Below are 27,559 nucleotides of genomic sequence, written 5' to 3'. Positions count from 1 at the left end.
AAGAAAAACATAAAAGGAATAAATATAACATCATAAAGAGCATTGGGATCTATAAGTGGCCTAAGGTGGCCTGTGAAAATGATTCATTACTCCTATGACCTACAAGTCCCTACAAAATCATGCAAATCAAGAGGTTCAAATCTTCATGTTCACTTTAAGAACACCAGTGAAACTGCCTAGGACATCGAGGGTGTACATATCCAGAAAGCCACCAAGCATCTAAAAGATGCCATTTTCAAGATGCAGTATGTGTCATATAGGCAGTAGAACAGCAGAGACAGTAGATACACCAAGGCCAAATGGTGGGATGGACTCAGGGCCAGTGGTCTAGAAAGAGTGCTTAATTTTTGCTGCACATGCTTAAAAATGCAGAGTGGTGCTGAACTGAAGGGTTTAGATGTAGATTTTCCAGTCATTGAGCACATACAGGTGAACAAAGTAAGATGTGCCCATGAATTTAGAGAACTCATGGTTGTGTTAACCTGTATATGTGCTCCCCCTGCCACATCGAAATAATCCTCACTGAAAAGGGACAAAGTGTTCCAAAGCCAGAAGAGGAAGGTGAACAGAAGAAAAGATATCCCAGATGAAACTGAAGAAACAAAAATTTATGGCATGGAAATAAATTCAGCATAAAACAAATGCAGATAAAAGTAAAAGGGGGGGCATTGGGGAAAAGGAATAATTATCACTCTGTTCTGAAAGCTGAGCATAGGAAATTATGATGAAGGATGAAAAAGGGTGGGAGAGGTGCAGCTTGAAATGTATAAGGTCGTTAGGAAAAAGTTCCTCTAATAATGGAAATCAAACACTATATTAAGGGTCCCTGGCTCTTTTGTGGTGGCCATGCTGAAGACCACTGGCCTGGTGGGATTGGCTGCATGCAACATTCCACAAGAGAATCTATGGCTCTTGTATATAAAGATTCTTGATAGTCTTGGCCAATTCATTTGGAACCAAATGTCAAAAAATTAGACTAGCATCAGGGCAGCCAGCTAGAAGAGGTGATTCTTCTGGCTGAAAATGAACTATCTGGGCATGTTTTGTTTGTTTGTTTGTTTTCGAGACAAGGTTTCTCTGTAGCTTTGGAGGCTGTCCTGGAACTCGCTTTGTAGACCAGGCTGGCCTCGAACTCACAGAGATCCACCTGCCTCTGCCTCCCGAGTGCTGGGATTACAGGCGTGTTCCACCACCGCCCAGCCTGGGCATTTTTAAAAAGCTGCAATGTACCCAAACTGTCTCTATCTCAGGCATCATTAGTAGAAGAACCTCCTCCTGCAAACCAGTAAGAATGGCCAGTGTAGTCAGGAAATGTCTCTGATGGCCTGGTGGGAAACTGGTGTACTTAAATGTTCTGTTACACAGTTCTGATTTACATTTCCCAGTTAGATTAAATATTGAACATTTCCTCATCTACTTATTGTCCATTTACACTTCTTCTGAGAACTATGTTCAACTCATCTGTGCATTTGTTGGCTGGATAGTTTGATTTTGGCTCTCAATTTTTAAAGTTTATATATTCTAGCTATAATTCCCTAGACTGTATATCTGGCAAGATGTTCTCTCGTTCTGTAAGTTGTCTCTTCACTCTGTCTATTGATTGTAGACTACTTTAAATTTCATTCCATTCTATTGATCATTCTTGCTGTTATCTCCTGAGATGTTGGTATACTTTTCAGAAAATTCTTGCCTATGACTGTATCTTGAAATGTTTTCATTAATTTGATTAGTAGTTTCGAAGTTTCCAGTTCTTGGATAAAATCTGAAATTATCTTTTACAAAGAGTGACAGAGATGGATCTAGTTTCATTCTTCTACATGTGGATGTGAAATCTGCTTAGTGTCATGCTTTGATGAGGCTATCTTTTCTCTAATGTATTCTTTGTAGAAAACTCAATAGTTATAGCTACGTGTGTCTATGTCTTGCTGCCATGGTGCTCTGCCATGATGGACTCTCAACCCTCTGAAATTGTGAATGGAATTAAACACTTTCTTTTATAAGCTGGCTTGGTCATGATGTTTTATCACAGTAATAGAAACCTAACTAAGACATTTGGCTTTCTTTTCTGTTTGTGTCTTTTTTTCTTTCTCCTATCTTATTGCTTTGGCTAAAGCTTCAAGAATTATGTTGAATAAGAATGGAGACACTAGACATCCTTGTCTCTTTCTTATTTTGGAGGAAATGCCTTCAGTTTTTCATAATTAATATAATGTTGGTTATAGATCTATTGTATGTATCCTTAGTATAGTAAGGTATGTTCCATCGGTTCCTAGTTCCTAAAAGCTTCCATGAGGAAATAATGCTGAACTGTGTCAAAAGCTTTTTCAGCATTTTTTTGAGATGATGAGGCTATTATGCACTGAATCACATTTATTTATTTGCACATGTTGAACCTCCTTGTATTCCTAGGATGAAACCAATCTTTTTATGTGTTGTTGAATTTAGTTTGTAGGCATTTGATTATAAATTTTTGTATCTATGTTCATCAAGGAAATTGTCTATGGTTTTCTTTTGTATTTTTTTTTTTTGTGTGTGCTTATCTGCTTTTGATATCAGAGCAATACTAGCTGAAGAATGACTTAGTAGCATTTTTTCCTGTCCTATTTTATGAAATAGTTGAGGAGCACTGGTGTCAGTTCTTTCAAAGGACTGGATTTTTCTGGCCCTGGGTTTGTCATATTCAGAAACAATATAGCTTTAATTCTGTTCCTTGTTATAGATCTAAGTTTCATATATCTATAGGATTTAACTTGGTTAAGTTACATATCTAGGAATTCAACTTATCAATTTCTTCTAGCTTTCCAGTATTTTGGAATATACATTTTCTAAGTGTTCCCTAATGGCTCTCTGGTAAGTTGAGTTCTCATTTTAATTTAATACTATTGCTTTCAATTTTTTTCTTATTTACTTCTTTAATCTCCAAAAGTCATCATGAGTGCATTTTAAACACTCTACATACTTATATTAACCACTTTTCTCACCACTGTGACTATAGTACTAGAAGGAAACAAGTGAAGGCAGGCAATGTTTACTTTGTTTCATGGGTCCTGACAGATTTCAGCCACTATGGTGGGGAAGGCAAAGGCAGTGGGAAAGGCTCCACCCATGGATATGGCGGCTTTTCATATGGTGCAAATCAGGAAGTAGAAAGAACCGGTGTGAACCAGGGACTTGGATGATCTTCAAAGACCTGCCTCTTGTGGTCTATCCCCACTAGCAAGACCTCACTTCCTAAAGAATCTGCAGCTTTTAAAACAGTACATGCACTGGGAACCAAGTATTCAAAACACCGGTCTACAAGGCCATCTTAGATGAAAACTGTAACACAGATATGTGGTGGGTATTGTGTTCCCTGAAATATTGTGTTCCCCGAAATAAACAAATCTGGGGTCAGAGAACAGACAGTCACTAGAACAAAGCCAAAAATGGTGGCTAGAAAATGGGAAGAGCAAGCTATAGCAGAAGTTGGGTGGTGGTGGTACACACCTTTAATCCCAGCACTTAGGAGGCAGAGCTAGCCAGATCTCTGAGTTCAAGGCCACTTTAGAAACAGCTAAGCATGGTGACCCACACCTTTACTCCCAGGGAGTGGGGGCAGAAAGAGAAAGGTATATAAGGCGTGAGGACCAGGAACTAAAGGAGTAAAGCATGTAGTTAGTTAAGCATTTGGTTGGTTAGCATTCAGGCTTTGGAGCAGCACTGTTCAGCTGAGAGCCATTGGGATGTGAGGACTCAGAAGCTTCCAGCCTGAGGAAACAGGATCACCTGAGGAACTAGCAAGGTGAGATAGCTGTGGCTTGTTCTGCTTCTCTGATCTTCCAGCATTCACCCCAATAACTGGCCTCGGGTTTGATTTCATTAATAAGAACCTTTAAGATTCCTGCTACACAGATATCCTCCTGTCCCTGCTTCTTTAAGTGCTGGGATTAAAGGCTTGCAACATCACACCTGCCCCTGCTGTTTTATTTTTGTTTTCCAGTATTTTTTCTTCCTTTCTTCATTTTTCTTGAGGATTTTATATTATTACAATTTATCTTAGCATTTCAATATTATACTTCTTCCTTTTTATGTTTATTTATTTAATTTATTATTTTGGCTTTTTGAGACAGAGTTTTATTGGTGAAATTATTAAGGCCACTCCACGTAGTTAAAAGGGAGGTTTATTTAGTGGCGTAACTTACAAATGAAGGGATAAATAGTTTGCAGGGTCTGGGAAAAGTATGGCACAGTCCGGCAGTGTTCTCTGGAGAACTCTGCTTGGTCTACCTCCAGTGTCCAGGGTCCTGGAACCACAAGAGCCCTGATATCTGGAACTCGGGTCTTCAACGTCCTCTCTCAGCCCCACCTTGTAGGTGTGACCATTACCGAAGCCTCAATGGGGGTTGGAACTTCCAGATCAAAGCTGGAATTCAAGCCCTCATATTTGCAAGAGTAAGTACTCTTACTCCTGTGACAGTTCACCAACACTTCTCTACTAAGTTATGTAACATACTTTTATAATGACTGGCAGTATAGTAAGTAGCTCTGCTTATGTCAGCATCACCACTAACAGGGTGCTGCAATACAGCACAACAGCTATGATGTCACTAGATAACAGGAACTGTATAGCACAATTACGCTCTAACAGGATCATACTGTATAGAGTCCATCACTGACAGAAAGTTATTACTCAGCATATGACTGTAATGAAGTATTATGGTTTTTGGTCTTTTTCTTATACCATAGTTATTCATTCCACACATACCTAAACTATAATTACTGAAGATAACTGTGTTTTGAATAAACATACCCATTTGATAAGGCAAAGAAAAGATTTTTTTTTTTTTTTTTTGGTTTTTCGAGACAGGGTTTCTCTGTGTAGCTTTATGCCTTTCCTGGATCTCTCTCTGTAGACCAGGCTGGCCTCAAACTCACAGAAATCCACCTGCCTCTGCTTCTCAAGTGCTGGGGTTAAAGGCATGCTTCAGAAATTGAAAGTGTCTGGAGTATTATTTTTGAATCTTAAACTTCCAAGATTGCTATCCTCATGAAACTGATATTATGATGTTTAAAAACTTCATTATGGAGCTAGAGAGATGACTCAGTGGTTAAGAGCACTGACTGCTCTTCCAGAAGACCCATGTGAAATTCCCAGCACCCACACGGCAGCTCACTACTGCCTATAACTCTAGCTCTAGGGAACAAGCACTCATGGCAAAACACCAATGCACACAAAATAAAAATAAAATAAAACCACTGTAATTTACAAGTAAACAAAAACCCCTTCATTATGAAGAGGTTATAAAAAAAAGGGTAAAAAAATATCATGCACTGAAATTAATCCGATCCAAAGTCTATACATGCACTGACCTTCTGTACAGTTAAAACAGTCAATCTAAAGCTATTAGCGTCACTCTAGCTTTAACATCTTCGTATCAATTTGTTCTTTACTGCCGAGGTTTATAACAAATTATTTAAAAGAAAAGACCAATTTTTAGTCCCCAATTAGTTGCTTATTCCATTCACTCTTAAGCATACTAAACAAGTCAAATATATGAAAATACCTGTTAACACTCAATATTATTTCACTATATCTGCTCTATGATGTAAAGGTTAAATAAACAGTTAGTAAATACCATTTTTTCAAGCACCATATTTTTACAATTCAGAAATAGGTTATTTATTAAGACAGTTAAAAGCCAAAATTTAGTTTAAATTCAGAGGTGGACCATGTTTATCACCTAAAATCTTGATTGACCAAAATTTAAAATCCAATAACCTTGACTATACAAATGCTTACTTTTAATATTAAAGAAATTTAATGGAAGGTTTTTGAGAACTACTTTGTCAGGGATACCTACATTGCCCACATACCATTTTTGGGCATTACATCTAATACTTATAATTATGAAGGTACCCAGTTTTCCCTAAGTAATATTTTATATGGTCAAAAGAAGTTACCAATTCACTTACTTTACATTAAGCCAAATATGCTTAATTTCACCCTCTCCCAGTTTTTGGAGTTCTAGTGTGTTGATTTTGGTTTATCCTCAATATTAAATTTCTGTGACACTCAGTTAATGCCACAACCACAAACTGATGACACTTTCAGGGCAAAGCAGAACTGGATAGTCCTTGAGTGTCCCCATCACTGAACTCTGACTGCTCTGTCTTGCCACTTGGCTCAACACTGACATTCTTTAGTTTATAAGTGCATAAGTCACCTATCTATATGGGCTTAAAAATTGATCGGCACAAAAAATAGTACATCATATAAAACAAGTTTGTTTTTATATTCTTTCAGTTGTGAGCCTAGCCTTTAATGGCAGAATCATCTCTCCAGCCCTAAATTGTTTTCTTAAAAATACAAAACAAACATCTGTCACACCAACAACCTGACATATATACACAGGCAGAAAAAGTTCCAGTGAAGTCACATGAACAGCTTTGCTCTAATATGAGCAACTGCCACTACACTTTCACAAGAGATATATTCAAAATATTTCATATAGTAAGTAGTACTGCATTATTCTCTGCACGTATGAAGGCTGGTTATAATAGTGTTTACTTTACTTGATTAAAAGTATGTCTTAAGCAAGCTAACATTAATGTACTATAATTCACTACAGTTCAGGAACCTATGACATTACATAAAGAAATCCAAAACACGCAGCCACAAAAAGCAAGGAATAATTACTGCCATGCAAGATTTAATCTAAAAGCTGTACAGAAATCCAGTTTAAAACAGCAGGCTCAGATGTATGTAACAAAGGACATCAGTGAGTTCTCCCAACTCAACAGACTTAGAAAAGAAAACACATTCTCTTTGTTCTTCAAATCTGAGAACAAGACATCTGTCCTCCATAACAAGGAACCAGCTCTTTAGAGCTGTTTTTTCTGTTTGTTAGTTTTTTGTTTTTTTGTTTGCTGAGAGAGGGTTTCTTTGTGTAACAGACTTGGCTGTTCTAGAACTTGCTTCGTAGACCAGGCTGGCCTCGAACTCACAGAGCTCCACTTGCCTCAGCCTCTGCAGTTCTGGGATTACAGGAATGTGCTACTACTGCCCACCTTTACAGTTATTTTAATGAGATGTTTTCTCTCAGTCAAATAATTTTCATATACCTCTCTGCAAATCTCCTTCATTGTGACTTCTTCCAAATTAGCAATAATTTGGCCAATAATTTCTTTGCTATTTGATTTAACTCTTCGTCTGGAGGTGGTTTCTTAGATGTTTGAATTAGTGGTTTGTTATCTGGAGATCCAGACTATTTTGACCTGTGTCGATGGTTCCAGCTGTGCTTTCTGCTTCCTCATCATTAGCACTTTTTACAGGTTTGGGGGGATTTTTTGCTTTTAGCAGTAGCTTTCTGTTTGGCTTTGTCTTTTTTAGATGTCTTTTTTTTTTTTTTGGTGGTTGCTCTTTATCTCATTTTTATTTTCATCTCCATCGGAGATTATTTGGAGACATTTCTCATCTATGAACTGTAGTTGGGGTAAAGAATGATGAACTGAATAATTTGTTCAAAACCTTAGAAGGTGACAAGGACTTAAATAGTCCAAGAGAATTATCACCTGAGCTGAGAAAGAATTGGCCTTGGTAGAAAAGAAAGTATTTTGGTAATTTTACCCTCTAGGCGTTCTCCTACAGGAATATTAATGCAGAGGTAATATATTATATCAGAATTAATATTTTTACCAAATAAACCAAATTAAAAAATTAAAACTTATGTGGAAAAAATCTGACTTGATTTTGAAAGAAAAATTGAGACTTCGTCAATTAGCAGGAATAGACCCAGCAAAAATTGTCATACCTTTAACTAAGGAGGACATTGAAAATTATGGACAGAAAGTTTACCTTGGCAAAGAGCTTGCAGTAATTTTTTTGGGAGAAATTAACAGCAAATATCCCAAAAGAATTGATCTTATAAAGAGAGCTGATTGGATTTTACCTCGAATTGTACGGGAAAAACCCATATGTGGAGTTTGTACATTTTATACAGACACAAATAAACAAGATAGGTTACAAATCAGAAAATTTAAGTAAAGTGGTTCAAAGTCCTTATAATTCAGTTCAAAAGTCAGAATTGTATGCTGTTCTGTTGGTATTAATGGATTTTCAGAACCTCTCCACATAGTTACTGACTCTCAATGACTCTCAATTGAGACTGCAGAATTTATCCGTGATGCGTCAGAATTAACTTCACTATTTATTCAGTTACAAGAAACAATCAGGGAAAGGAGTCATGCTTTATATATAACTCACATCCGATCCCATACTGGTCCGTTAGGCCGTCTAGCACAATGTGATGATGAGATTGATAAATTATTGATAGAAAATGTGCTGGAGGCCTCAGAATTTCATTAAAAACATCATGACAATAGTAAAGGTTTAAAAAAGGATTTTCCATAACCTGGCAACAAACCAAGGAAATTGTAAGGAAATGTCCTACTTATTCCTTTTATAATCAGACGCCATTACCAGCAGGATGTAACCCAAAGGGTACTCAGAGGAATGAAATCTGGCAGATGGATGTGTTTCACCTTGCAGAATTTGGAAAATTGAAATATGTACACCACACCATTGATACCTATTCAGGATTTCAATGGGCAACTGCTCTGAGTTCTGAAAAGGCTGATTCTGTAATCACTCATTTGCTAGAAGTTATGGCTATCATGGGTATACCTGCACAAATTAAAACTGACAATGCTCCAGCATATGTCTCTGTTAAAATGAAAGTTTTTTGCTTATTACAATATAAAGCATATTACAGGTATACCACATAATACTACAGGCCAAGCAGTTATAGAAAGATCAAACAGAACTCCAAAGAATATGCTAAATAAATAGAAAGCAGTAACAAAAATCCCCAGAAATAGACTGCATAATGCTCTATTAACTTTGAATTTTCTCAATGCTAATGAGAAAGGAACAACAGCTGCAGAGAGAAGAGACATTGGATAATAGAAAAAAAAAAACTACAGAATTAATTCAGCCTATATACTTCAAGGATGTGCTGACCTCAGAATGGAAACCAGGATATGTGTTACGTTGGGGACGAGGTTTTGCTTTTGTTTCTACAGAAGATTAGCTGTGGGTACCATCAAAATTGATAAAGGTTTGATCTGAACAAGAGAGACCTCTTAATTAGAAGAGGTGATGGTTCATCAACCAGCATGACCATTCAATTTAAATAACTTATACAATTAACACATGCCTTTTCATTTAATCAGATATAACTTGCCAAAAGGGAACCTCCCCAAAATTAGTCTTGGGGAAAGGTTTATGTTTTTGTCTTTTAGGAGAATGAAGGCTAAGAAATCTGAAGAACACTGGACAAATGAGACAACTGAAGAAAAAGGACAAATCATCTAGAAAAAATGTCCCAAGAAAAAGAATAAAATGGCCTATGCTATATCATCTATAAAATTTCATAACTCTTCCTAAATGTTTGTTTCTGCTCTTCTCTAAAGACATTTAACAGTATTGGTCTTCTTGTATTCCCAGTTCAATTAAAATTTGAAGCTGACTTTGGAGTTGGAGAATGGCTCTCTCCTTCTTTAAACTCAAGCACGCTGTAAAAAGGAAAATGCAAACTTCCTGTATCATGCCAGAAGAAAGGGCATTCTTCTGACATGGGACAGGAGAAAAACCAAATTAATTATGGGACTATTCTATTACTACTAATCTCAATTCTTTGATTCTATTCTGATTCTTTAAACTTTTCTTAAAGTATGAATTTTATATCAATATTTTACAAGATTAGTATATATAATTATTTTAAACTTTAAGATATTAATGGTCATATAGAATACTAACTAATTCTAGAAAAAAAAGGCTTCAATTAGCTGCCTATACATGTCTTTGTGTTCTAGTCTCTTATCAGTTTTCTGCAGGAAGTCACAGCCAGGCCTAACATCAACTGAAGTCTCCAGGAAGAAGATGGGGCCCCACAACAAGAATATTCCACGTGAACAATACCACTAACATCATCTACAAACATCATCTACAGATCAGCTTTGGACTACAAACTGCTCAGAGCAATTTGGGGATGGCTAGCTGAAATGATCCAGTTTCAAAGACTACTTGAATAAAAACTTGAGATAAGCCCTGAACTTTGGCATTATGCTCAGATTGGACAACTAAGGATATAGCTACCTTTCCTAGAATTTGACAATTAACCCAAAAATTTTCTTTTCAGAATAAAGATACCTTCGCTCATATCCAGCAGGAAGCTATTTTAAGAATACGACACCCACATTCCCAAAGAGGTGTTGTGGGGCAGGTGGTTTTTTGGTCTTCTATTGTGTTTTGGGTCTGTGATAATTTTTATTGTTTAGGAGGGTTGGTTACAAGTTGTTAAGGGTTAGGAAAAGGGCTAAGCAAAGGAGATTAGATTTAAGGTTCTTGTTAAAAAAAAAAGATACATAGAAATGATAGAATAGAGGGTAGATTATTGAATCTACTTGGAAAAATAAAGAAAAGATACAGATATGATATAGATAAAAAGATTATTGAATCTACTTTTAAATGATAATTACTAGTTTTAAATTATTTATACTGGATTGGATTTTTGTATATTGTATGCAAATTATATATATTGAGATTGACATTGTTAGAAAATGCTATACATCTATTTCTAATCTTGTTCAAGATATTGTACTTATACCGTTCATTTAACAATGTAATGCAATTTGTTGATCCTTGAATGTTATTATTACCAACTGTTAGGATATAAAGAAATGAAAGTTAGTAGTTTGATATTACAATCGAACTTCTGGTCATATTAGGTATGTTTTCAAGATCAAGCAGATATATTTTAGACAGGTCATCTTCAAACCCTTCAGAGATCTACAGAATATGGCATTTAAAATGTTTTAATAGGGCTGGAGAGATGACTCAGCGGTTAAGAGCACTGGCTGCTTTTCCAGAGGTCCTGATTTCAATTCCCAGCAACCACATGGTGGATCACAACCATCTGTAATGAGATCTGGTGCCCTCTTCTGGCCTGCAGCCATATATGCAGGAAGAACATTGTATACATAATAAATAAATCTTTTAAAAAATGTTTTAATAACTTAGAAAATTCTTTTTTTTTTTGTTATGACTATGAGACATGTCAGCTCCTGGCAGTACCAACATATTTCAGAGAAAATATGGGCACTGAAGAAACTGCATATGAAGTTAACCTTCATTTTGGCAAAAGTTAGCCACTGGACAACAAAGTATCCTTGAATCGACTGCTGACAAACAGGACAAAAATGGACAGACAGGACACAAAACAAAGGTCTACTGATTCTTGCCAAGACAAGTGTGGTTGTGGCTTTAACAAAAGGCATCTTCTGAGGCCAGGACAATATGGCACCATCCCTGAAGTGGCCTTTGCAATCCGGAAAAGGTACTGTGCCCTTTTCTTCAAAGGCAGCTGAACAGGCAGTGGACCGATGGCTTCTGATGTGCAATGGAACAGCAGCTGAAATAGTTATTCTTGAAGAGTAACTAAGCTCACACCTCTCAGAGGTAGACTGGCATTTAATAGAGGGATGTGGAGAAGAACAGGATGCCGAGATGAAGCCAGACACACACACAGCCAAGAAGAATGGACAGCTGAATTTAAAAAAAAAAATCAACAATTTCCAGAATTTAAAATCCTGAATAATGACAGGACACTAGTGGAATTCAGGTGTTTCTGGTAAATGGACTACTCTCACCAAATGTGAGGTCAAACTGTTGGCCTTGTGTACATTCTACTTCACAAATGAGTCTGTCAGATACACTAAGCCTATAGGCTGAAGATGATGCCCCAACGCTTCGGAGAAACCTCAGGTGACTGTCCAGGCAGCTGGCTGTTTCTGTCAACTCACATTTTTTTTGGAAGCCACTTGCATATGCTTCCTGTTTTTATTTTTTTAGGCAATATTATTTCCTTCTTGGGTCTCTGAGGGAGTTGAAGATTAGATAGTTATAGTTAGTTAAAGATTAGATAGTTATAGTTTTCCTTGTTAAGAATTTTAGAAAAGAAACTCACTAAAGACGAGTAAGTGTATAAATTTGAAAGACATTATAAGATAGTTCTGTTAGTAATATAAGTTAGGATAGAAAGTGAATCAGGTACATTTTGGACTTACCAAACTAGGATAGATAATGGAGTTATTTTCTCTGAGTTTGTAAAATGCAAATGGACTAGACACTGTTTAGGTATTTATTGCTTATATATTGTATATAGTTATTGTACTTTTGTATAGTTACAACATTTTTCCTTTTTTCTTTTTATTAAAATAGAAAGGGGGAAATATGGTATTATTTTATTTGTACTGAAATGTGATTTTATTTGTAAGTTAATAAATAAAGTTGCCTTGGGGTCAGAGCTAATAGCAAGCCATAGCAGAAGCCAGGCGGTGGTGGTGCATACCTTTAATCCTGATCACATGACAGGCAGATCTCTGTTCAAGGATACAGCCAGCATGGAGACACACGCCTTTAATCTCAATACCAACCATAGAGACCTTGAGGTCTGTATAGACAGGCAGTGTTGAGGAGGTCATGTGGTTGGGTTTACAACCAATGAGAAGGCAGAACAGAAAGTCAATAAAAAGATAGAAACACAGATACATTCTTTTGGAATGGAAGGGCGGCAGCTGCAGGGAGGGGTAATAAAGGGTTTTAGTCTCTGCTTTTAGCTACTGCTCTGACCTCTTGGGCTTTTACCTCTGCATTTGGCTCTGGCTCTGTGTTTCTTATTTAATAAGACCGTTACATCTACATATAATCTAATGTGTTCCTGAATTTTATTTGGAAGTGTGTATTAAGGAACCAGTAAGAGCCTAGATGATGTATGTATGAAAGAAAAGGAGAGAGGCTTGAAAAAAAGTTAGTACTAAAATGTGTATCCCTAAAACAGAACATGGAAGCTATGAAATCTTCTTTTTCTACAAATGTCCCTAAAACTACAAAATGGGGAAATAAGTCATTGACCTAAGTTTGACATTTCAAAGCTGCTATTGAACTCTGTCTGCAATCCAACCTGAAGAGGGTAACTGTTGCTGATCAGTAACATTCCTCTTCCTCTCTCGTAACAACCACACTCTAGAAACAGCCTGCTAAATAGACAAGGTCATGGGAATGAACAGATGTAGAAGAGCTATGTGCAGAAAGTACAACAGAAAGAGGAGCCCAGGAATTTACAGACTCACGAGGACTTTCAAAATTCAGAGAAAAACTTAATTCATGGTCCTTAAAACACTGGTGTTAATTAAGAAGCAGACATTGCTAATGAAAAAAAAAATCAATGAATAAAATTTGCTTTTAAAAGTTCAAAGTTAGCAAAGAACAAATAAGAATACATGAAAACTAAAACTTCAATTACTTATGCTTCACTATATTTAGTCTAATTTTTGTTCTGTATAGGTTATATACAGCTGGTGGTCAAAATCTCTGAGTTCAATTGTATAGAGCATTCACAAAGAAATAAAAAACTAGGGGGCTAGAGAGATGGCTCAATAGTTAAGAGCACTGTCTGCTCTTCCAAAGGACACCGGTTCAATTCCCAGCACTCAATGGAAGCTCACAGCTTTTTGTAACACTCGTACTAGGGGATCTGACACCCTCCTACAGACATACATGCAGGCAAAACACCAATGCACTATAAACAAACAAACAAATAAATAAATAAATACAAATAAAATAAATAAATGAAAGACTCTATTTATTTGGCAATAATAAGATGCAAATTTTATATAAGGCCACAGCTATTTTAAAATCTGGGACCCAATGTTAGGAACCTTAGTATTGTCAGGGATAATAAAATTTCTGGCTAACTAAGGCCATCAAAGGAAAGTCTGCAACAAGAATCTTTAATTAATGTGGCTTCTAACCCCTACATTTAGTATTAGAATACATGGAAAAGAATAAACTATAAATCAAGTAATTCTTTGGTTTTGAAAGGATGAGGAAATATTTGTTCTGTCTACATATTGTTCAGAACTGAGCTTGCCATCTGAGGTATATATCTTACGCAGTGGCCTTATTATCTGCATTTTATTAGGCACACATATTTCTCATTTTCTTCCCATGTACATTTAGCTCACATACCATCTGTAATTATCTTATTGAATGTTCCTTGTGGAGGACAATAACTATTTGTACTTCTGTTCGCCTGTTGTTTCCTTTCCTTAGTGTCCTCATATGTTGAACTATAAGCAGGATCACTGGAAACCTGAAGTCAAACAAAGAACTCTTTTAAGAACTGTACTCACCACATAATTGTAAGCAATCACTACATTTCATAACTAAATTCATATTACTGTCAACATGGGGAACACCCATCACACGCTTCAGAAATAGGGGATGTAACAGCAGACTATTTTGCAAGGAACCATGACTCATATGTTATTACAGTTGCATCTCCACCATTAGTATATACTTAACAAGTAAGTCACTATTGTAGGCTTAACAATTGAACCTGTCTACCCTTCGTTTATCTCCCTCAGATTAATCACCAAAACTTTCCTGAAGTTAAAATATAACTAAATTGGAAGGCTAAATATGAAAAATTATATAACTGAAAAAATGAGAAAACCAGAGGTAATATCCTCAGAAATTCAAGCTTGCCTCCACTAATATTTATATATATTTTGATAATTTATGGTATGTCAGTCCTCCCTCCCAACCTTTGAACGTTAATGTAATTTGAAACTGTTGATTTAGTGAAATATCTATGGTTTGTGAGACTGCAGAGAAGCTTCTCCTGATATAAACAAACAATTCCAACAACAAACCCAGAGTTAACCTTGGAAAAGTGACTTCTGTGATTAGCATATCATTGCCATGATGGACGGATGGGTAGGTGGGTGGGTGCACATATGTGCCAATACTAAGTGTGCTGCTAACATTCTGAGTGCACTTCTACAGAAGTGTAGTAAAGGCTAAGCTGCACTGATAAACAAGGGCTCAGAGGGTTAAAATGAATGGCTATGATGGAGTCAACACTGCACCTGATTGCTAAGTACACATACTGCAGCTCTTTGAGACAAAGCTCTCAGATCTAATGACCAATCTGTTGTGTTCTGGGGTAGAGATGTGTTGTGGACTATTATTTTAATATGTATTACATTTGTTTATGCTATGGAACATTTGTTTTAATGATGCAAAGATGTGTTGCATTCTTTTATGTTGCATTTGTTTAAGTCTGTGAAGCTGTGTTACTTTGCCTCTCTAAAACATCTGATTGGTCTAATAAAGAGCTGACTGGCCAGTAGCAAGGAAGGAGAAAGAATAGGTGGTGCTGGCAGGCAGCAAGAATAAATAGGAGAAAAAGAGAGAAAAGATCAAGAAGCAAGCAAAAAAGGAGAGAGGACATCAGGGGCCAGCCACTCAGCCCACATAGCCAGCCACAGAGTAAGAGTGAAAGTAAGATATACACATGTAAGAAAAGGAAAAAGCTCAGGGGCAAAAGGAAGATGGGATACTTTAAGAAAAGCTGGCAAGAAACAAGCCAAGCTAAGGCCGGGCATTTATAAGAAAGAATAAGCCTCCATGTGTATTTATTTGGGAGCTGTGTGGCAGAACGCCCAAAGGAACAAAGAGACAAAAAGTAAAAGAGTAAAAACAACCAATAACAGGTATTTTCTAGAGTCTCCATCACTATATGGAATGCTGAACACACAGCAGCTGGCTTTTATTGGGGTCATGGAAAGTCATGAGTCACACAAAGTGAATCAGAGCATCCTACTTTATATTTCAGAGTGTACAATAAATGGACATATGTTAGGATGAATTAATCACAGACAAAGAAATGAGAATCAAGGTATAATGTTTATAATATTATACTGGGCTTTCTGGCTTAAGAATTGTAGGAATCTCTATTTAAAAAAATAAGCAATTTATAATTCTAACTATAAACAATTATTTAGTAAAACCAGATTAACAAAAGGCTTAATGGTGTACTCTCTATGCTTAAGAGACAACACTCTTCTTCTTCCCAGTTTTTCAAAATACATAACCTTTGTTGATTTAAATTGCTGAAATTTTCTACCACACAGAAGGAAATAAGCTATATTTGCCTTATTCCTAAAACATACCCAATCTAAGTACAAAAAATTCCTTTTCATCTGTCTCATCCTTTCTGCTCATTTTCTAGAACCCATTAAAATTTAATAGCCATTTCAAAATTATGTTTTCACTTTTTACAGACACACTGAAAATGAATGTATATAATAATAAACAAAAAATAATTTAAAAAGAACCAAACAAACAATGTCTTGCTATGTAGCACGGGATGTCTGTAACTAGGACCCTCTTGCCTCAACCACCCAACTCCTACGATTACTACTGTGGGTATTCATTGTACTCACGCCCAATTGGATTTTTTTTTTTAATTTTATTTTTAGTGTATACTTGCATATGGTGTGTGTGTGTTTCATGCACTTGAGTGTGCAGGTACATGTACCAGAGAAGGATGTCAGGTTTCTTCCTCTGGCTCTCTGCCTTAGTTCTTTGGCAGTTCTCAGTGAACAGGAGGCTCCCTGTTTCAGCAAGGGTAGCTGTCTGGCCAATGGGTTTCCAGGCTATGCCTGTCTCTTCTCCCCAGTGCTGGGCTTGTAAGTCCATGCACCATGCTAGGCTCTCCATATGGGTGCTTGGATTCTCATGTTCAATATGGATTTAGACTTCCTATATTACAATGTAGTTTTAAGTTTTTACCTGAGTAACTGTAGTCATTTGAGTAACGGCAGGTGGTTGATTAGTTGTAGATGGTTGGAAATCATCATTGTTTACCTCTGTTCTGTACATGCTAATATTTAAAAGAAAAATAATTTGAAAGAAAAGGCAAGTCTAGAAATCGATATGAAAACAAATTTGGTTAAGTTACATTAATGTTTAAAACATTTAAATAATAAAATTTTATCATAGCCAAGTCAGATACCTTTATAGAAAAAGAAAATCTAAATGCTCACTTAAGGCCAGTAAGTTGGCTCAGTGAGTAAAGGCACCAGCTGCCAAGTCTGAGGACCTGAATTCAATCCCTGGGAACCACACTGTAGATGTAAGTAACCGTCTTGTTAAGTAAGAAACAGAGCCAGTTGCAGAGTTAAAAGCCAAGAGGTCAGAGCAATAGCTGAGGGCTGAAAACCTTACCCTTCACTGCTGCTCTTTCTTCTCCACAAGAGAGCTACTTCCTGTGTTCTGTCTTTTATATAGACTTTCTGTTCTGCCTTCTCATTGGTTGTAAACCCAACCACATGACCTCCTCGTCACTGCCTGTCTGTACAGACCTCCAGGTCTTCTATGGTTGGTATTGAGATTAAAGGCGTGTCTCCATGCTGGCTATATCCTTGAACACACAGAGATCCATCTAGCTCTGCCTCCCAAGTGCTGGGATTAAAGGCGTGCACTACCACCACCACCACCACCACCACCACCACCACCACCACCACCACCACCACCACCACCCAGCTTCTGCTATGGCTTGTTCTGACCCCAAAGCAACTTTATTAATATACAAATAAGATCACATTTCAGTACAAATAAAATATCACTATACCACATGGTAGAAGAAAGAACTGATTCCCACAAGTTACATCCTATGCGTGCCGTCACACACACACACACACACACACACACACACACACACACACACACGAATAATAAAATTTTGTAATATTCACTTAAAGTTATTAAACAAAGATACAAAATCAAGTTTAAATTTTTATTACAATTATTTATCCGTGTGCGGTCAGAGGACCACTTGCTGGAGTCAGTGCTCTTCCATGTGGGTCCCAGGGATGAGTCTGGGTCATCACACTCGGGGGCAAATGCCTCTACCCACTAAGCCATTTCACTGGCCCCAAGTGCCTAAATTTTAAAAGTTTTTGACATGAAGGAATATATTATTTCTCACCAATTTCACAATAATGTGCAATATATTAAAAGCATGTGGGAGATAATCAGTTTTTTATTTCAGTCACCAACTAGTGTGTTTCAAGCCTCCATGAGACTTCAAGAAAATTAACGTGAAATCTGAAGGAATGCTTATACAGAACCCGAGGAAGTTTGTCTTTCACAGTGGACCAAAAAAGGAGAAAGTTAAGCTGATGTTGAGGTGGAATACTTGGGAGAGAGTGCTGGGCTACAGTGAGGCTAACAGACACCAAGGACAGAGACCCAAAAGAGCCTACAGTGAACCAGGCACTTTACATTGACTGACCTAGTCGGGATCAGCTCGAAACTAACAATGTTTTCCTGTGACAAGAAGAAGATAGCTCCGGCTGATGCCATAAACATCTGAAATTCTGCAGCTAGGTAATCTGACAGCCTCTGGGACACTGGCCCTGGTTTTGGGAGATGCTGGCGTGACACCATCACACTGCTGAAGTTAAGCTCAATTCCTATTGTACCCTCCTCAACCCAAGCTTTTATCAGAGCCATGCTGACCCTAAACCCACCTGCATCCAGCTGGTTCTACAGTGTGTCAAGTACCACATCCACTGAGGGTTCCTGGAGCAGCCACCCCACTGTCACCAGTCCACTGATACTTAAGTCGCCCAATGCTGCTGCCTGTCTGCTAGAGTTGACTTGCCCTCACAGTCAAAACTACCTGACGGACCTTTGCTTCTGCTTTTTCACCAGCCACATCTTCCCTCCTGGGCCTGCCACATCAGCCCTGCAGCCACACAGCCTAGGGAACTTGCTGGGAGCTCTGCTTTTGGGGGCTGCATGAGCCACACAGAGTCCTACTAGTAAACTTGCTGCCCTAGGATTCTCAACAATGATTTTCCATAGGAACCTCTGTCGACTCCACTACTGCATCCATCTGGAACCAGAGCCAGTGCCACAGAAATAGTCTTCAGGACAAAGTCTCTCACCATGAAAGTCACTCTATAACACTGTTAGAACTAGCAGGTTAATCAGATATTAATCAAATATCAACATATAGACATATGAACCATGAAAAACTAGGCCAGCACACATCTCTAAAGGGAGTAACAGGGCCAAAGAAAAGGAAGATGAGGGCCCCAAATGACTTCAAAACAACGACTCCAAGAAAATTCAGTACACAAACAAGTACACAGTGGGAATCTTAAAAACAAAACAAACAAAAAATGAAAAAATGAAAAAATTTATAACATGAAAAAGAAATTCAGTAAAGTGAGGGACCACAAAAAGAACCAAATAATCTTGGATCTGAAATACTCAATAAGTGAAATTTTTTAAAATACAGTTAAGAGTTAAGCAATTAACATAGTTTTCCAAAGAAGAAACACAAAGGGCCAAAAATGATTTTAAAAAGGTGTTCAACATCACTAGTAATCAGGAAGTATAAATTAAAGTCATTTTGAGATACCACCTCACCCCAGTCAAAATGGCTGGCATCAAGAAATCAGATGACAAATTTTGGAGAGGATACAGAAAAAGAGGAACCCTAATCAGCTATTATGGAACAGATGGATAGTGAATTGTGACACATATACAAAATAGAACATTCTTTAGCTCCAAAACAAATGAAATCTATTAGAAAATGGACTTGGAAAATATAATATTAAACAAGGTCACCCAAACTCAGAAAGAAAAGCTACATGGTCTCCCTATGCAGATCCTAGCCTCTAATACATACATGTCTGCTGGGGATGTATTTTGTATGCTGTGAATGTGTGTTGTTCTGATTTGGTTGATAAATAAAATGTTGACTGGCCAGTAGTCAGGCAGAAAGTATAGTAGAGGCAGGACAAGCAGAGAAGAAAATTCTACGAAGAGTCAGGAGTCACCAACAGACACAGAGGAAGCAAGATGACAAGGCAAAACTGAGAAAAGGTACCAAGCCACGTGGCTAAACATAAATAAGAATTATGGGTTAATTTAAGTGTAAGAGCTAGTCAATAGCTAATGGCCAAGCAGTTTTAATTAATATAAGCCTCTGTGTGTTTAGTTTGGTCCAAGCAGCCACATGGCCACAGCGGCTGGGCAGGACCAAAAAATCTTCAGCTACACATGTCCATATGTAAACAGCTGTAAGCATGAATGTAGCATAACATTCAGAAAAGCAACCAAGAAAGGGCAATACTAGATGATGAAGAAGGATGGCATATGGGAAAATGGCACTTGCTTCATGAGAGAGGACATAAGCTAATTTTTCTAATTTCAATTATGTCAAACTCCCCCTTCCCCCTTTGTGGTAGACACATAAAGAAAAATGTCATTGAGAGTGAAAGTGTAAATCCTACACAAAACTCCATGGCTTCAGAATGACTATTCTAACTGTTTACAAGTTGAATGAGATGTATAGAGTTTAGAACTGGGTGTGTGTTTGAGTGGCTACCTTAATATAGCTGTGTAATGCTTTTACTTCTAAGTTCATTACAATAAAGAGATTTTTTTTTAAAGACTCACAACCACAGGCTAGGTGTCAAGTAGTAGAAAGGATTTCTGAACTAGATTCAGCTCTTGTGAGATCAATTAATAAGAAAAAAAATCAAGGCATGATGGCGCACACCTTTAATCCCAACACTTGGGAGACAGAGGCTGGTGGATCTCTGTGTTTAAGGCCAGCATAGTCTACAGAACAAGTTTCACAACAGCCAGGGTTACATAGAAAAACCCTGTCTCAAAAAACAAAAACAAAAAACTACTTTAAAACAAGTGAAGTTATCACCATCACCAAACAAATATTTGCAAATTTAATTTATAGACATTTCAGAAGAAGACGGAAGGCATAGAAAAAGTACAAAATGAGATAACAGAAACAAAACTTAAGGAAGATATTATAAGTGTTCAGACAAAATAGTCTCAATGAATCCCAAACAGACTTGATCAAAAGGTCCTTTTTGGGGCAATTCAAAGTAAAAGACAAAGGACAAAGAAACCATTCTAAAATCAGAAAAATCAGTAGCACACATATGAGGAAATCCTTATTAGACAAAAAGCAGATTTCTCAGTAGAATTTTACAGGCCAAGAGAATAAGATGACATATTCACATCCCGAAAAGAAAAAAGTGCCAAGATGGGTGTGATGCACATGGGCTGTTCCAGCACTTAGAAGGGTCACAAATTTAAGAAAAGCCTGGGCTATATAACAAGACCCTGTTTCAAAAACAAGCAAATACTGCCAACTAAGAATAATTATAATCACTCAGACCTCCAGAAGTATTCTAAGACAAGTAAGACTCAGGAAATTCATTATCACAAGACTGGTATTACTTACCCTCCCCACCTCCCAAATGATTAAGGGATCCTATATACAGGAATAAAAGATAATATACCATAATTAAAACACATAAAAGTATAAAATGCACTAGTACAGCAGACACACAAAAGAGAAAATTACCAAATCTTATCAATACAGAATATAACCAAAGATAAACAACAGGAGACAAAGAATAAAGGATATATAAAACAATCAGAAAAAATAATGATAGAGGCAGGTATTTACCTATTCATAATAATTAGGTTAAATTTCTAAATTAAAAGTTTTATGCTGGCCTTTAATCCCAGCACTTGGGAGGCAGAGCCAGGCAGATTTCTATGAGTTTTATGCTGACTAAACACACACACACACACACACACACACACACACACACACACAAAACCAATGGACCAAAGATATGCTGCTCATAAGAAACTCAATTCATTAGTGAAGACATCAGGGTTGAAAATGAAGGGATGGGAGAAGATATTTTTTTTTAATTCATTTATTTGTATTTTATGTGCATTGGTGTTTTGCCTGCATCCATGTCTGTGTGAGGGTGTCAGATCCCCTGGAACAGGAGTTACAGTTGTGAGCTGTCATGTGGGTGCTAGGAATTGAACTCGGGTACTCTGGAAGAGCAGCCAGTGCTCTTAACCACTGAGCTATCTCTCCAGCCCCTGGGAGATTTTTTTTTAAAGATTTATTATGTATACAGAAGAGGGCGCCAGATCTCATTACAGGTGGTTGTGAGCCACCATGTGGGTACTGGGAATTGAACTCAGGACCTCTGGAAGAACAGTCAGTGCTCTTAGCCTCTGAGCCATCTCTCCAGCCCCAGGGAGAAGATATTTTATTCAAGTCAAAAACCAAATGGAAGAGAAAATACCTAATTATAGACTTTAAGACAAAAACTGCAATGAGACACAGAGGTAACTATGTAATGATTAAAAGCAATTTTTAAAAAGAGGATGATGTTATTATTGTAAATATATATGTGCCCAAGGCTCCAACACCCAATTATATAATTCATTCAATAAAAGCTAGAAGCTCAACTCTCCACTTACATCAAGACAAATCTCAATTAAGAAACTTCAAAACTAAACAATATGGACACAACAGACATTTATAGAACATTTCATCCAATGGATGAAGAACACTCATTATTCTCATCAGCATATGGGACTTCTCTAGGACCCTAACATATATATCATCGTGAACAAAAAAACTCTAACTGGACCAAGAACTTAACTGTGAAACTGGAAACACTGAAACTGTCAGAAGAAAACACAGGCAATACCATACAGGATATAGGTATAGAAAAGGATTTTCTGAATAGGATCCCATTTGCCCAGGAACTAAAGCCAACAATTGACAAATGGGACCTCATAAAACTAAAAAGTTTCTGCATAGCTAAAGAAACAATTTTGTGAAGAGGAAGCCCAGGGAATGGGAGTGAATCTACCAGCTATAAATCTGACAGAGGGTTAATATACAGAATATATAAAGAATTCAGAAAACAAAGAGTTAAAAAAAAATGACCCATTCAAAAATGGGTTTAGGATCTGAACAGAGAATTGTCAAACATAGCCAAATTTCTAAATGTTCTTATTAAATAAAAAACACATAGCCAAATATAGGGGTGAAAGCCTTAGATCAGGGAAATAGGAAAAGCCACCAGCCAACCTTACCTCCTCAACTCTGCAGCTTCCAATTGCAAGTTACTTCCTGTCTACCCACAACTTTATTGCCTTGCTGTTCTGCCCTCTCATTGGCTGCCTTAGCCCAGCTACCTCACTTCCTCTTCCTACACAGCTCTGTCACTTTATGTCTGTCTGTACAGACCTCCAGGTCTCTATGGTTGGTACTGGAATTAAAGGTGTGTGTCACCACGCTTGGCTCTGTTCCCTAATGTGGCCTTGAACACGCAGAAACCCTACCTGTTATGTGATAGGATTAAGAGCATGTGCTACCACTGCCAGACTTCTTTGTTTACTTAAAATGGCTTGTTATTCCTCTGATCTCCAGGCAAACTTTATTAAATAAAATAACACCACATTTCAGTACAAATAAAACATAATCACAGTCAAAAGAAAAAAATGAATAAAGTTTCCCATCTCCCCACATTTTCTCCAGCATTGATTGTTGTTTTGTTGATCTTTGCCATTCTGATTAGGGTGTGATGAAATCTCAGTTGTTTTGCTTTCTATTTCCCTGATTACTAGGGGTGGTAGACATTTTGTGAGATATTTCTTAGCTACTCCTCAAGTAGGGGGTTTCAGGTCAGATCCAGATCAGGTCATCAAGGTACTTAGTATGTCTGAAGTACATGGTGTCTTCAGCAATAGGGACTTAACTTCCACCTCTGGGGTGCAACCAAGGGCAAAAGCAATAGCCTATAATGTTTTAGAAGTCTCTTGGACAATTCTGACCAGTAACTTAATTCTGGAGCTTCTCATGCCTGGTGTTGGGGATTTTGTTAGATAGTATATAAACATTGTCATGTATATGTGTATATATACTTACATATATAAGTATATATATATATATATAAGTATATATATATATATATATATATATATATATATATATAGAGAGAGAGAGAGAGAGAGAGAGAGAGAATGATGCATTAAGATTTTTTTCCTTAATTACAAGGGAAGATGAACATTTTTTGAGATCCAGGGATTTGACCTCAGGTCATCATACTTACACTGAAAATGATCTTACTCACTGAGCCATCTCCCCAGCTGTTACCTTTTATTTTTTGAGCCAGGGTCTCTCATTGAACATGGGACTCACCCATTGGATAGACTGGCTGTCCATCTGTCTTTATCCCTCCAGATAGGGTTATAGACTCACATCATGATGCCTGGCATATATAAGGTGATAGGGATCCAAATTCTGGTTCTTTCGTTTGCACAACAGGCACTTTATAGACTAAGCTATATTCCCAGCTTCCATATGTACCTTCTTTAGGCATTATAATGAAAATGGGGAATGATCTCCACACATGCAATAGTAAGGATTTTTTTTGATACTGTTCTACAATTATTTCACTCATTGAATTCAATTTATCCCAGCAGAAAATCAGAAGTATGAGAGATTGCCTTCCTAGGTACCAATTGAATCTTTCCACCAATCAATTTGATCTTTCCTGGACTTTGAGGTACTGTGTGGGAAAGTATACATAAGACTGGACTCTAAATATGCAAAAACAATTTTAAGGGCAACTATTCAGCATTCTTTCTGACGGTATGAAAATTGCTCAACCTACCTGATCTTTCAGGAGTTTGCTGTTTTAAGATACCTTGTGTTCCTGTGGGGAACCTTACAACCTAGTGGTGACAAGCTTTTAAGGCATCTTAACAGGGTAGTATTCCAAGAACAGCGCCACCACAGAGCACTGTCAGGACTCCTGAATGCTGGGCCCGACACACTGTGCGTGCAATTACAGTCCTTAATCCTTCAAAAGCATTGATGGTTAATTGCTTGTCCCCTGTGATAAGTCCAAGAGGAATCCCGGTCAGTAGTGTCGGGGAAGGAACGAAAGGCTTCTTCTGGAAATCAGAAACTAATTTTGGAACACATCTGTAATCACAGGGGCACGTGAAGCTTCATCTCCCCGGATTCACCATTTGTACAAAACAGCGTCTGCCCAGTGGGTTAATTTTGCTGTCGGTCTTGACGGAAAGATTTCTTCTTGTCTTACTTTCAAGGGCTGTTGAGAGAAAGAAAAACCAGAGACGCACGCTGAGAGAGAAAAAGAAATGAATCAGGAAGAAGACAGAAGAGGGCCTCCAGTGTGATGAGAAGGGAAGCAAAGGGAAGGGGGAGGCCTTCCTTAGCTAAGGAACCGGAGGTGATAGCAGGAACAGTATCCGAGGGCCTGGAGCGGAAGAATGGAGAAAACTGGGCGGACCTACAATTCCTTTAGCAAGTCTCACCGGCCCAGGCACCCAGCAACCGTCGTCGTCCTGGCAGGAGCCGCGCGCAGGCCAGGGCGTCAGCAGAGCCAGGGACCCAACCTCCAGGACGGAAACTGGGATGCGACTTCCCGGAAGCAGAAGGGCGGGGCTCGGGCGGGGCTCCGGGGGCGGGGCGGGGCTCCGGGGGCGGGGCGGGGCCCCTAAAGGACTTCCTGGCCGAGACCGCCGCTCTGAAATCCTTAATCACGCGGGTTTTATTTTAATACTTCTTTTAACCTTATTTCAAGGCCAATGTCTCTTCGTTTTGTTTTGTTTTTTGATTTGGGGTTTTTTTGGGGGAGCGGGGCAGGTCTCATTAGCATCCTGCTTCTGCCTCCCAAGGATTGTGATTATAGGTGGCTTCACCACACTAGGTTCGCTGGCTTCAAACCCAGCTCTAGATCACGAGGATATAACCGTCACTGTTTTCATTGCTTTACCCTTCTTGTTAGTTGAATTACATAGGAATTCTTAGGCAGTGCCGACAAATCATCCGTCAGATAATGAAAGGAAAACAATTATATAGGAAGATTTTTCTGTTTTGAAAGGCATTGTTACATAGCATAACTTAGAGACTTTCATTAAAGGGAATGGTATATTTAAAAATGGTATTCAATAAGATAGGTTCAGATATCCATAAAATTAACTGAAGTGCACTATTTCTCAAGAGTCAATTAAATGCTTTAATTGTTTTTATTGTGTTCATATAAGTCTTTTAAATTCAAATACTAAACTACTTTGTTTGTCCTAGAGAAAGTTCAAAAGAGATATTAAAAATCTGTCTGAGATATTGGGTATAAGGGATAAAAAAGTTTTAAATTGAGGGAAGTATCCCAAAACAGAATGTTTTTCGTTACTTAGAGCCACAGATCAATGGGATAATAAAAGTTGAGAACATGTTTAGAAATTCCCAAGCCTTGTATCTTTAATACTTAAGTGAGAAAACTAAAATCTACAGAAGTTAGAGAGTTTTACTTAATACAGCCAGTATCAGCCAAGCCTAATAATACAATTGGACGTGCTACACTCTATGCCTACCTAACTCTCTATATCCATGCAGATGACTCAATAAAATAGTCTTTAAAAAATGTATGAATATTTGTGAAATAAGATCATTCTTTAACTCAATCTCTGGGTGGGAGTGGGGTGGGTGTCTTTAGTTATTTAGTGCAGTGCTAGGGATTGAACCCAGAGCCTTGCCAACAGAAAGCCCAGAAAAATAGCAGGAAGATGGCCTTGGCCTCACACACTGCCTTTGAAGCCTCAGGTAAATCATCTACTTTCTAGACTCTAGTTCTACTTCCAAACTCAACTGGAAGGACAAGAATTCATATGAGAAGCAGTCAAGTTCACACAGAAACTTTTCATAGAAGACCCAGAACTCAGTCTTGGGTCACTCAAACCATTCAGCTTATTCTCTAATGCCTTCTGTAGAAGCTCTGTGCAGTTTATGGGACTGTAGCCCTAAAAACTTCTTATGCTAGGACACACACAATGTGCACTAGTCACCTTTGTCCACATCCCTAGGGCATTGTGGATGCCGAGGGCCTGACTTCAGTAAGCCAGCATCTACGAGAAGACTGAGCAGCATTAGTAACTGCCAAGAGAGGAGTCCATGGCAGAGGGAGTGGGTCTGTTCGGGAAAACAGAGTAGACCTGTGTTGGGTACCTGCTCCACACTGTCTGCTGAGTGGCTTTGGTTTCTCGCTGGGAGGCTAAAGACAGGGCAGCCAGAGTCTGAAGCAAAGCAATAAGATTGAAACAAGAAGCTGATGCCTGGCAAGTCAATGAACCGCAGCTCCTCTAGGCATGGTGGTTCATGCCTTTAATGCCAGCACTCAGGAGGCAAAGGCCAGTGATGTGATCTCTGTGAGTTCACTGCCACTCTGGTGTACATAGCAAGTTTCAGGCCAACCAGAGCTACTCAGTGAAACTCTTTCTGGGAAAAAACCAAACAAATCACAGTTCAAGTGCTTTGAGCAGGCATAACATTGTCCAGTGTACATGTCAGATGACTCTTAAGACTCTCAAGGGTGCCAACCCACTCACTTTGAGGACTAAAACAAAAACAAGGAAAACCCCATCCTAACTAACAGTAACATGCACACACAGCTCTCCACACTTGTACTAGGCGCACACACCTGGCATTCCACCTCAATTCACATGTGCACCACCACACTCCGCTCTATACCACCAGGCAGAACTGGATTTGAAATAATTTACTGAGATTTTTTTTTTTGTATCTGTGTTCATCAGGGAGAATGGTCTATAACTTTCTCTATATATCCTTCCCTCCTTCCCTCTCTCCCTCCCTCTCTCCCTCCCTCCTTCTCTCCCTCCATCTCCTTCTCTCCCTCTCTGTTGTTTCTCTCTGTGTCTTTGGTATCAGGGTATACTGTCTTCATGAAAAGTTATAGCATTCTTTCCTTTACTGTTTTA

General features: G+C 38.0%; 1 protein-coding gene across 4 annotated transcripts in view; it reads right to left on the bottom strand.

The window, feature by feature from the left end:
• The window catches only part of LOC118585240 (sodium/hydrogen exchanger 9B1), a 59,993-nt gene extending 34,800 nt beyond the window's left edge, over positions 1-25,193 (bottom strand). Inside the window, exons 1-4 of one of the 4 annotated variants that reach the window (XM_036189498.1) lie at positions 25,079-25,193; positions 24,430-24,873; positions 16,679-16,769; positions 14,069-14,192 (exon numbers count right to left, since the gene is read on the bottom strand). In XM_036189498.1, the coding sequence (XP_036045391.1) occupies positions 14,069-14,192; positions 16,679-16,768 (214 nt within the window). In that variant the 5' untranslated portion in view covers position 16,769; positions 24,430-24,873; positions 25,079-25,193. Of the gene's footprint in view, positions 1-14,068; positions 14,193-16,678; positions 16,770-24,429 lie in introns of all 4 variants that reach the window. The other 3 variants (XM_036189497.1, XM_036189499.1, XM_036189500.1) reach the window with 3 other exon arrangements.
• Between the last annotated feature and the right edge of the window lie 2,366 nt (positions 25,194-27,559).

Source organism: Onychomys torridus, chromosome 6 (assembly GCF_903995425.1).
Source record: "Onychomys torridus chromosome 6, mOncTor1.1, whole genome shotgun sequence".
Lineage (NCBI taxonomy): Eukaryota > Metazoa > Chordata > Mammalia > Rodentia > Cricetidae > Onychomys > Onychomys torridus.
This window is presented reverse-complemented; position numbering and strand designations above follow the sequence as displayed.